The following is a 12,650-nucleotide window of genomic DNA, read 5'->3' on the forward strand; positions in this document are numbered from 1 at the left end:
CGATGATATGAGAAAACATCTTATGCATTTGCATGTCATTGATTTTCCTAGATAAACACCGATTACAAGTAGTTTCCAGTTTCAAAGATTGATTAACTGTAGCATGAGATAAGTAGGGAGCTGCTGCATATTTCTGAACTCAAATGCATTCACTCGAGAGGCCTAGTAAGAGAATCTTGTCCAGGTTTATGAATACATGCTCACCTTATAAAAGAGCAGAATATAGATGGAGGCTCTTCCTTTCTTTCCCACCATATAATTCAGATCCTATACGTGCCTACTATGTATAGATGTAGCTACTAAGGAGTGAGTATGTTTATATGTTTGTTGTTTCTTCTAGTCTGGTCCATTCTGACTAACAAATATGTGTGTGTTCTTGTTTGTTAGGCTGGAGTCCGAATTTATTGAAAAGATCGTTGGAGATGTTTTGAACAAATTGCATGCTATGTCTTCAAGTCACACTACGGGTTTATTTGGAATTGATGTTCGCATTCACAAAGTCGAGTCTTTGTTAAATATGGAATCTCAAGATGTTCTCATTGTAGGAATATGGGGAATGAGTGGTATAGGTAAGACAACGATTTCTGAAGCTGTGTGCAACAAGGTTTGTTCTCGATTTGAAGGAATCTTTGTTGCAAACTTTAGGCAAGAATTAAAAACACGTCCCATGGCTGATTTGCAAAGAAGCTTTCTTTCACAACTGCTTGGCCAAGAAATTCTGAAAATGGGCTCCTTGAGTTTTCGAGATTCTTTTGTGAGGGATAGACTTCGTCGTAAAATGGTTTTTATTGTTCTTGATGATGTGGATGATTTAATGCCTTTGGAAGAATGGAAAGAATTGCTTCATGGACGACACAGTTCATTTGGTCCGGGCAGTAAAGTTCTCATAACAAGTAGGGACAAGCAAGTGCTTAATAATATAGTAGACGAAACATACGAGGTTTGTTAGGAAATGAAATATTCCCGTGTATAGAATAGCAGAGTTGTATAAAATAGAAGATATGTATTTATTCACTTTCCATTGTAATGCCTAATATGTCGCTACTGAAGCTACAATGCAGCAACTGATTCCTGACTTGTAGGAATCAGTTGCAGCCTCCCTGTATAAGTATATGATTCAGTATCAATAACAATCACTCTGGTAAATTCAATCTTTCTCTTCATTCTTTTCATGGTATCAGAGCTGGCTTAGAATCCTAATCCATTACTGCAATTAAATCTCTCGCCTAGCATCTCTCTTCTTCAGCTACCATGACCAACAATGAAACGTCATCAAACCTAGAAGCTCATACAGATTTTTCAAGAGGGAATCTGTCAAATCCCTATTTCACTCACCATTCAGATCATCCAGGTTTGGTTTTGATTTCCAAACCCTTGAATGGAGACAACTATTCTACTTGGAAAAGGGCTATGACCCTGGCCTTGAATTCTAAAAACAAGCTAAGTTTTGTTAATGGCTCAATCAAAGCCCCTTCAGAAGAAACTGATCCTGAAGGATATGCGGCTTGGTCTCGATGCAATGATATGGTCCATTCATGGATTATTAACACTCTCAATCCAGAGATTTCAGATAGCGTGATATACTACTCTACCGCCCATGAAGTTTGGGAAGACCTTCATGACCGATTTTCTCAAAGCAATGCACCCCGTATGTTTGAAATTCAGCGAGATATCGCTTGTTTTAGGCAGGAACAACTTTCTGTTTCGGTGTATTACACAAAATTGAAGGGACTGTGGGATGAACTTGCTTCCTACAATGATTCACTACATGGGGCGCAGCAAGATCAACAAAGATTAATGCAATTTCTGATGGGTTTGAATGAGTCTTACAGTGCTGTTCGTGGACAAGTTCTCTTGATGAATCCCCTTCCTTCAGTTCGGCAAGCTTATTCCTTTGTCTCTCAAGAAGAAAAGCAACGCCTTTTGAGTTCAGCACACACCATCAATGATTCCGTTAACAGTGCAGCCATGGCGGTTCAAAGCAACAACAGTAAGTTTAATGACAAAGGTGAGCGTTCCTACCATTCTTTTAGATCGCAAGACAGATTGACAGATAATTTCAGTGGAGGACGCAGATTTGAACAGGACAGACGCCGGTTTGGACCTAGACGAGGACGGCCTCATTGTTCCCACTGTGGAGAACCGGGACATTGGGTCCAAACCTGTTATGAGCTCCATGGGTATCCAGCAGGGCACCCCAAGGCAAAGCACAATTCAGCCAGACGCTTCAACCATAACAACAAATCTGCAGCAAACCATGTGTCAGAAAGTTTTGCTAAAGAAAATGGCAAGTCTGTTGTTGGAATTTCAGAGACCCAATTGAAGCAGCTCTTATCTCTTCTTAATGACAAAGGCGCCGAATCCAGTTCTCAAGCACATGCTGCAACTACTGTAACCAAACCAGGTTTGCCTAAAATTGCTTCCCGCAGTTGGATTATTGATAGCGGGGCACAGGATCATATTTCTTCATCATCTCAATCATTTTTTCAACGAGATAACAATTGCTCATTGCCTCCTGTATTACTGCCTAGCGGGGAAACAGCTAATATTGTTGCAAAGGGATCATTACCTCTGAATTCCACTTATTATTTGCATGACGTGCTTTGTGTACCCACATTCAAAGTTGACTTGATGTCAGTCAGTCGTTTGACAAGAGGTTTGAATTGTTCGGTAACCTTTTTCCCTTATTGGTGTATTTTGCAGGATCTGGCTACGAGGAGGATGATTGGTTTGGGTAAACAACGTGACGGACTATACTACTTGGTGGCAATAGCAACGAAGAAATCTATGGTTCAACCTTCCCAACCATTACATCGACCAGCCTGCAACCTCACCATCTCATCCACTGATCTCTAGGCATAAACGCTTAGGCCATATCTCACCTCATCGTTTAAGTTTCATTGCCCAACAATTTTTAAATTTTTCTGTTCAATCCAGTCATGTTTGTCCTATTTGTCCTTTGGCTAAGCAAAGTCGCTTGCCTTTCAATTCTAGTGTCATTTCCTCTATAAAACCTTTTGAAATAATTCATTGTGACATTTGGGGTCGTTATCGACACCCTTCCATTTCTGGTGCTTATTATTTTCTTACTATCGTTGATGATTATACACGTTTCACATGGATATTTTTGATGCGACACAAAACTGAAGCTCAATCTCTTATAAAACGCTTTTTCAGTTATGTTCTCACACAATTTGAATCTCCTATTAAAATTTTCCGAAGTGATAATGGTGGTGAATTTATATCACTTCGTTCCTTTTTTCAAGATAAGGGTGTAATTTTTCAGCATTCCTGTGTTTACACACCTCAACAAAATGGGGTTGTGGAACGCAAACATCGTCACATCTTACAAGTAGCTCGAGCTTTGAAATTTCAAGCTCAACTCCCAACCCAATTTTGGGGAGAGTGTGCTCTTACTGCTGTCCACATCATCAATCGACTCCCTTCCTCAGTGCTCTCCTTCAAAACTCCATTTGAACTTCTCTATTCAAAACCGCCTTCTTTTTCTCATATCCGGGTTTTTGGTTGCTTAGCTTATGCTATCAATGTACATCCTTCTCACAAATTTGACTTTCGCTCAATGCCCTCAATTTTTATTGGTTATCCTACCGGTCAAAAGGCATATAAATTATTTGATTTATCTTCCAAAAAAATTTTCACTAGTCGCGATGTGCGCTTTCATGAACATATTTTTCCTTATGCATCTGCCAAACCCGGTTTTGTTCAACATCCTTCACCCATTGAATTTGGTCCTATTCCTCTTCTAACTCATGCCACGACTTCTCTTTATTCCAGTCTACAAACTTCTCCTCCTGTTACAGCACCTGCACCTTCCTGTTCACCGCCATTTGCCTCCTCAAATCCCCACCCCTCATCACCCCAGCCTCCACCCATCCTCCGCACCTATACACGTCGCCCTCGGCCTTCTGACCCAATTCCCCCAGCTGAAAATACACCACCACCCGAACCCGCCCCACCTGAACCCAGTTGGCCTTCTGAAAATCCACCACCACCCGAGCCCGCCCCACTTCGTCGCTCCAGTCGCCATACTGCTCCACCAGCCAAGCTCAACGACTTTGTCTGCTCCAATGTTTCCTCCAACCAATCAGCCACCTTACTGCCAGGTCCATCCAAAGGTACGCGATATCCCATGGCCAACTTTGTTTCATATCATCGTTATACTCCTGCATATCACGCATTTGTTGCTCAGCTCAGCACCATCCCAGAGCCTAAGTCTTATGCAGAGGCTGTTGTTCATCCTGAATGGCAGCAGGCCATGCGCTCCGAACTGGATGCTCTCCAAGCCAATGGCACTTGGTCTCTCACCTCCCTGCCGTCAGGCAAGACACCAATTGGCTGCAGATGGGTCTACAAAATTAAACACCATTCGGATGGTTCTGTCGAGCGGTACAAAGCTCGTTTAGTCGCCCAAGGTTTCACTCAAATGGCAGGAGTCGACTATCATGATACATTTTCTCCTACTGCCAAAATAATCTCTGTCCGTTGTTTACTTGCCTTAACTGCAGCTCATGGCTGGCCCCTGCACCAGATGGACGTCCACAATGCTTTCCTTCACGGAGACTTAGCTGAGGAGATATATATGTCTCTGCCACCAGGTCTTCGGCGCCAGGGGGAGGATCATCTAGTTTGTCGCCTCCACAAGTCCCTTTACGGTTTAAAACAGGCATCCCGCCAGTGGTTTGCCAAATTTTCCGAAGCTATGCATTCTGCTGGTTTTATACAATCAAGAGCAGATTATTCTCTATTCACCAGGAAGCAGGGTATGTCCTTTACTGTTCTCTTGATATACGTTGATGATATCTTGATCACTGGAAATGATCTGGTTAACATTGCTGCAACTAAACAATTCCTGCATAAACATTTTCATATCAAAGATCTTGGTGATTTAAAATACTTTCTTGGAATTGAGGTGTCTACTTCAAAGAATGGAATTTTCATTTCACAACGTAAATATGCACTGGAAGTCATTGAGGATGCAGGTTTGTCAGGTGCTGCTCCTATTAATACTCCTATGGAACGGGGCTTGAAATTATCAGACAAGAGCACCCTGCTCAAGGATACAAACCGGTATAGAAGATTGGTGGGTCGGTTAATTTATTTGACTGTATCAAGGCCAGACATAACGTATGCTGTACATGTCTTGAGTAGATTTATGCAGCAGCCCCGAAAACTTCATATGGAGGCAGCTCTTCGAGTTGTTCGATATCTAAAAGGTGCACCTGGCCGAGGCTTATTTTTCTCTTCGAAGAGTGATTTAAAATTGAGAGCTTATTGTGACTCAGATTGGGCAGGCTGTCCACTCACTAGGAGATCTACAACAGGCTATTGTGTTTTTCTTGGACCTTCACTGATATCCTGGAGGTCGAAGCGCCAGAAAACAGTTTCGCTTTCTTCTGCTGAAGCAGAATACCGAGCAATGACAGGAGCCTGCTGTGAGTTAACATGGTTGCGATGTCTACTGAAAGACTTGGGAATTTCACACCGTGAATCTGCCTTACTATATTGTGACAATAAAGCTGCATTACACATTGCAGCCAATCCAGTGTTTCATGAGAGAACTAGGCACATTGAAATGGATTGTCACTACATCCGAGACAAGATTCAAGATGGTTCCATTACTACAAAACATGTCGACTCTGCACATCAACTAGCAGATGTCTTGACTAAGCCCCTGGGAAAAGAGATCTTTGTTCCTATGGTTAGCAAGTTAGGAGTGCAGGATATCCACTCTCCAACTTGAGGGGGAGTGTTAGGAAATGAAATATTCCCGTGTATAGAATAGCAGAGTTGTATAAAATAGAAGATATGTATTTATTCACTTTCCATTGTAATGCCTAATATGTCGCTACTGAAGCTACAATGCAGCAACTGATTCCTGACTTGTAGGAATCAGTTGCAGCCTCCCTGTATAAGTATATGATTCAGTATCAATAACAATCACTCTGGTAAATTCAATCTTTCTCTTCATTCTTTTCAAGGTTGAGAGGTTGAACTATGAAGAAGCTCTTCAACTCTTTAGCTCAAAAGCCTTGAAGAATTGCATCCCCACAATTGATCATAGAGACCTGATAAAAAGGATTGCAAGTCATGTACAAGGCAATCCGTTGGCTCTTATAGTTTTGAGTTCCTCTCTCTATGGTAAAAGCCCAGAAGAATGGTACAGTGCATTGAATAAACTAGCTCAGAACCCTCGAATCGAAAATGCATTGAGAATTAGTTACAATGGGTTGTATCAAGAACAACAATCCATATTTCTTGATATAGCACATTTCTTCAGAAAATTTGAGCAAAACCAAGCTACAAGAATATTAGATGGCTTTTATGGCCGGCCTGTGATTTTTGATATAAGCATGCTCATTGATAAGTGTCTCATAACTACTTCTCGGAACATGCTAGAAATACATGATTTACTACAAGAAATGGCATTTAGCATTGTTCGTGCAGAATCTAAGTTTCCTGGCAAACGTAGCAGGTTGTGTCATCTTACTGACATCGTTCATGTATTGGAGGAAAATAAGGTTAAAGCCGAAGTCATTAGATATCTTTCTTTTCTCTGCTCTGACATACTAACTGAGAGGTTTCATATTTGCTGAAAAGTTGATTTTTTGAGTACATTGTATTATTGTTTGTTTATTCTTTATTCTTGTTTAACAGGGAACTGAAGAAATTGAAGGCATATCTTTGGACATGTCCAGGTTATCGAGACAGATACACTTGAAATCTGATGCCTTCGCAATGATGGATGGTCTTAGATTTATCAAATTCTTTTTCGGTCATTTGTCCCAAGATAACAAAGATAAAATGCACCTTCCTCCTACTGGCCTCGAATATCTTTCTAATAAGCTGAGATATTTGCACTGGGATGGATTCCCTTCAAAATCCTTGCCGCATGTTTTTTGTGCTGAATATCTTGTCGAGCTTAACTTAAGCAGGAGCAAGGTTGAAAAACTTTGGACCAGAGTACAGGTATGATTTAATTGCTGTATATTTATGATCAGAAATATGTAGTTGGAGGTGCTAACTTTCTAATTATGCCTTTTCCTGTTGACAGGATGTTGGAAATGTACAAAAATTTGTACTATCTTACTCTCCATATTTGACGGAATTGCCAGATCTATCAAAGGCCAGAAATTTGGTGTCCTTACGCCTTGTAGACTGTCCAAGTTTAACCGAGGTTCCGTTTTCTCTTCAATATCTTGACAAGCTGGAAGAACTTGATCTCAATTTTTGCTATAATCTTAGAAGTTTTCCAATGCTTGATTCAAAGGTTCTCAAAGTACTTTCTATAAGTCGGTGCCTAGATATGACCAAGTGTCCAACGATTTCACAAAATATGAAAAGCTTATATTTAGAGGAAACTTCAATCAAAGAAGTTCCACAATCAATTACTAGCAAGTTGGAAAATCTTGGTCTGCATGGTTGCTCAAAGATCACCAAGTTTCCAGAGATTTCAGGGGATGTAAAAACATTATATCTAAGTGGAACTGCTATTAAAGAGGTGCCCTCATCAATCCAGTTTCTCACAAGACTTTGCGTATTGGATATGAGTGGTTGCTCAAAACTTGAGAGCTTCCCAGAAATCGCAGTGCCTATGAAATCATTGGTGGATCTTAACTTGAGTAAAACAGGCATTAAAGAGATACCCTCATCATTTAAGCAAATGATATCTTTGAGAAGTCTAGGGTTAGATGGAACGCCTATTGAAGAGCTACCCTTATCAATCAAAGATATGGTATGTTTGAGATATCTGGCTTTGCATGGAACACATATTAAAGCGTTACCTGAGCTTCCACCTTCGCTGAGGTCTCTAACAACACATGACTGTGCATCACTAGAAACCATGATATCAACCATCAATATCGGCAGATTATGGGACTGATTGAATTTTGCAAATTGCTTCAAATTGGATCAGAAACCACTGATAGCAGCAATGCATTTGAAAATTCAGGTATCTCTCTTAACCCCATCTTTCTTTCTTCTCTCTTTCTTTCTTGCTTCATCACATTTTCGAAATGTGACTTTTGTGTTATAGTCCGGAGATAAGATCCCATATGACAGAATTCAAATGGTTCTACCGGGGAGTGAAATTCCAGAATGGTTCAGTGACAAAGGAATTGGATCTTCACTCACCATACAGTTGCCCACAAATTGTCATCAGCTCAAGGGAATTGCTTTCTGCCTTGTCTTTCTACTCCCTCTTCCCTCCCATGAGATGCTTTATGAATTCGATGATCATCCTGAAGTTCGCGTATATTTTGATTGCCATGTTAAGAGTAAAAAGGGTGAGCATGATGGTGATGATGAAGAAGTCTTCGTTTCCAAGAAAAGCTATAGTATATTCAATTTCTTGAAGACATGTGACTCAGATCACATGTTTCTACACTATGAGCTCGAATTAGTAAATCATTTCCGTAAATATTCTGGCAATGAAGTTACATGTAAATTCTACCATGAAGTGGACAACGGGAGTACGAAAGTAGGTCATGAGATTCGAAAGCCTTGCGAGTTGAAAAGCTGTGGTGTATATCTGCACTTTGATGAAAATCTACAGGCCGGCACTTTGTTAAGGATCTTCCTTAACAAACAAAAGTTTAGAAGAAAATTGAGGGAGAAATAGAAGAAATTGAAAAGGAGAGAGAGAGAGAGAGAGAGTTCTGCAATTACTGCAAATTGTTCGTCAAGTAGTTTTCAAGATACCTATACTAGCTGCTTCTTCTGGTACTACTAACTTGCTGCTGTTGTAATTCTTCTCTATGACTAACTAACTTTGACCTTACCCTGCAATTTGTAATACACTTATGATGAGGATTTGAAGCAAGTAGTTCTGAGAAGGATTCAATTTACTATACGAATTATGAATGATTAACTTTGTGGGGGTAATGCATTTGTAATTTTATTTTCTTATGTATATGTAGTTTAATATGACCACTGGTAGCGCAGATTGTTCATAGTTTATTCTGTCAGCAGTTAAAGTCTCAAAAATATGTTTTTAAAGCACAAAGGTCATCAAGTATAGGGAAAATAATTTTTAGTTAGAATGTTTTGGGTTTAGGCCAACATTATTGATAGGACTAATACTATTGCCTATGTATCATCAAGTGAAATAATTGTATTTAGTCTATATTCCGGTAACCAAAGCTTCACTCCTTCCTTATGATTATGTCGTAATGCTGACTGAATCCAATCCATAAACCCGGAAACGAAACAAAGCTCGTTCCCTTTCGTCACTGAAGCACTAATCATGCTTAATTTTTCTCTTAATTCATTATTGTGTTCATTATATTTGTTCTTTATGCTTATGTCCAACCACCTGTTAAAGACAATGCTTTGAGATGATCATTTCCTGTTGTACAGCTTAATATTGCTCAGTCTAGTATGATAGGCTGCGCATCTTTTTCCTATTCTGAGCTCACTTTCCATGTCCCATGTAATGCAGATTAACTGTTAAAAGGACTGCATGCATTTCAAATGTGTGAGAATCTGGAACATCTGCTGATTGTTGTTCCTGCATGTCCTTGTACTTGAGAAAATATTTATTGCTGATTGTTGTGTCATTAGCAATTAGATGATGTTGTGACACTTTCAGCTCTGTCACAAAAGGAGTGTTTGCCTGTTGAGAGATGTTACATGCGTTGCTCATAGAGCATGGACGCCTTCCAAAAGCACACATCAATTATTTTTTAATTTTTAATTATTTTTTTATTTTTAAAAAAATTAAATTGCCTCTAATTCACATTGATTATAACTAAAAAGCCTTGAAAAAATATAAAAAAACCTCTGAATATCAATTTTTTTTTTAAACAATGTAGTCATTTCACTGTACTATTAAAACATTAAAAGACTGAAACACCCATTAATCCTAGTTTTGAAAATTTTGCTTTTAAAAATATTTAAATTATTTTACTGAAATTCTAAAATGCTTAAAAACTGATTTGTCCTCATTTAATAGGATAATGATAATACATCACATGAAAAGACTGTATTGCTTTTAATGACTAATTAAATAGTTTTATTTTAGATATGCAAAATAATCACTTCATTATTTTAATTCACAATTATATGTGTCTTTAATATAGCTGTTAGTTTTTTTATTAATTTTAATTTTAATTAAAAGACATAGCAAGTTGTCTAAACCCTTTTCATGGACAAAGCAATGATCTTCAATGATAAAATAGCATTTTGAAGCATGTAAAAAACAGACAAAACAATTGCTCTAAGAGTTCAATTGTTTCAAGCCTATCAAAGTAGCTTAGTCTTAATAGGAATGTATCCTATAATTATTAAATCAAATCCAGGAATGTCTAAACGGGTTTGCTGGGCTAATTGCTGGTCTGGTTTTTAACCGATACAGATCAAAAAAAAAAAAAAAACAAAGAACAAAGAACAAGACCTGAAGGCTGAAGGCTGAAGCCTTCTTGTACATGGGAAATTTCCGGGAAGTGAACACCTCTGTACACATGAGAAAATATTTGGAAAAAGGAAACACGTAATTTCAATTTTTAAGGAAGACTTAAGATCAAGTCGTCGTCCCCATCAATAATTACTTCTTCTTTTTACATGATTCCTTCCAGCTCATTACACACAATCTATCATCGGCAGATGACTTCAGGAACACTCGATGCCCTTCCTACCAAATCACAAAAAGAAAAAACAAATAACAAGACATTATGCCTTTCTGTCCACAGGAAATTACCAAGTAGACGTGCACCCTCTGTAACGTCCAAGAAAATACATGGATTTGATTTTTTTTATTTTAAATTATTTTTTTTATTTTTATATCATTTCAATGGACTGAATAAAAAATTAAATTAAAAAATTAAAAAAAATATTATTTTGATGCATTTTCAAGTGAAAATTATTTTGAAAAACAACTGTTATCACAATACCACAAATCCATCATAACCATTATAATATAATGTAAAGGCAAAAAAGTCTTTGGCATGTGCAAACACATGGACCAAAAATATAGAAGGTGTTTGCAAGTGTAGTAATAATTGATTTTTAAAATGTTTTTTTGCTTGAAAATACATCAAGATAATTTTTTTTCACTTTTAAACAATAATTTTTGACACCAACAATGTTAAAACAAACAGAAAAAACTAAAAAAAATTAATCTAAAATAAAATATAAAACAATTTCTAAATTTATTAAAATATTGTTTATACAGCAAAGACAAACAAAACCTAAATGCCCTTTCCTTCACATTAAATTTATTAAAATATTGTTTATTAATATCATTTTAATATACTGATATTAAAAATAAATTTTAAAAAATAAAAAATATATATTATTTTGTTGCATCTTCAAGTTAAAATTATCTTGAAAAACAATTGTTACCTCAATACCAAACATGTTCTCTAACAAGTTCTTCTCAATCAAATTATCATAACTATTATAATATAATGTGAATGTAAAAAAGTCTTCGGCACATGCAAACACTTGGATTGAAGATATATAGGGTGTTTATAAGTATAGTAATAATTGATTTTTAAAATGTTTTTTTGCTTAAAAATACATCAAGATAATATATTTTTTTTATTTTTAAAGAATTATTTTTGACACAGACACATCAAAACAAACCAAAAAAACCAAAAAAAAAATTAATCTAAAATAAAATATAAAATAATTTCAAAATTTATTAAAACATTGTTTACATAGCAAAAGACAAACAAAAGCCTAAATGCCTTTTACTACGGCATCACAAATAACAAGACTTGAAGCCTTTTGTGCATGGAAAATTTCCAGGAAGCTAACAATGTGCACCTTCTATAATGCCCCGAGAAAATACTTGAATTTGAATTTTTTTTATTTTTTGTTTACTTTAAATTAATTGTTTTGTGTTTTAATTATATCATTTTGACTTTTTGATATCAAAAATAAATTTTAAAAAATAAAAAATATTATTTTGATGTATTTCTAATCAAATTTTTTTGAAAAACAACCACTAGTACAATATTGAACAGATTCTCTAACAAATTCTTTTCAATAAAATCATCATAACCATTATAATATAATATGAAGGCAAAAGAGTCCTCTGCAAGGCAAATACTTGAACTGAAGATATAGAAGGTGTTTACGAGTATGGTAATAATTGTTTTTTAAAGTGTTTTTCATTTAAAAATACATTAAGATAATATATTTTTTATTTTTAAAGAATTATTTTTAACACAAACATATTAAAACAAACCGAAAAAAACTAAAACAAATTAATCTTAAATAAAAAAAAATCAAAATTTATAAAAACATTGTTTATAGGCAAAGATAAAATCGCCTTTCCTTCCATGTGCATGGCAGCTCCACTGGGCTGCTACGGAAATTAAAATGTATTAAGATATTATTTTTATTTTTTAAAAATTATTTTTAATTTTAGTATATTAAAACAATTTAAAAATATAAAAATATTAAATTTAAAAAAGTATTAATTTTTTTTTTAAAAGAGTATATTTCTAAAAAGTGTTCTGACACATTTTGACAAGAAATTCGTAATTTCCAGGAAAATTATAAAAGAATTTGAAGTAAAAATTAATAGACTAAAGAATGACGTGGGACAGAAGTGTTTAGTGTTTTTAAAAAATATATAATAAAAAAGTTAAAGAGAAGATCAGCTACTCCGCCAAGTGAATAGCTAA

At 36.2% G+C, this 12,650-nt stretch overlaps 2 protein-coding genes across 2 annotated transcripts in view; both read left to right on the forward strand.

Annotated features, from left to right (window-relative positions):
• LOC18108520 (disease resistance protein RPV1) overlaps positions 1-8,864 on the forward strand; it is an 83,880-nt gene extending 75,016 nt beyond the window's left edge. Inside the window, exon 9 of the mRNA XM_052449440.1 lies at positions 8,238-8,864. Coding sequence (XP_052305400.1) covers positions 8,238-8,638 — 401 coding nt within the window. The 3' untranslated portion in view covers positions 8,639-8,864. The remainder of the gene's footprint in view (positions 1-8,237) is intronic.
• Positions 1-12,650, forward strand: part of LOC18108540 (disease resistance protein RUN1) — a 38,819-nt gene that overhangs the window by 25,115 nt on the left and 1,054 nt on the right. The window lies entirely within an intron of this gene.

The sequence above is a fragment of the Populus trichocarpa genome, chromosome 19 (genome assembly GCF_000002775.5).
Source record: "Populus trichocarpa isolate Nisqually-1 chromosome 19, P.trichocarpa_v4.1, whole genome shotgun sequence".
In the NCBI taxonomy this organism is placed as follows: domain Eukaryota; kingdom Viridiplantae; phylum Streptophyta; class Magnoliopsida; order Malpighiales; family Salicaceae; genus Populus; species Populus trichocarpa.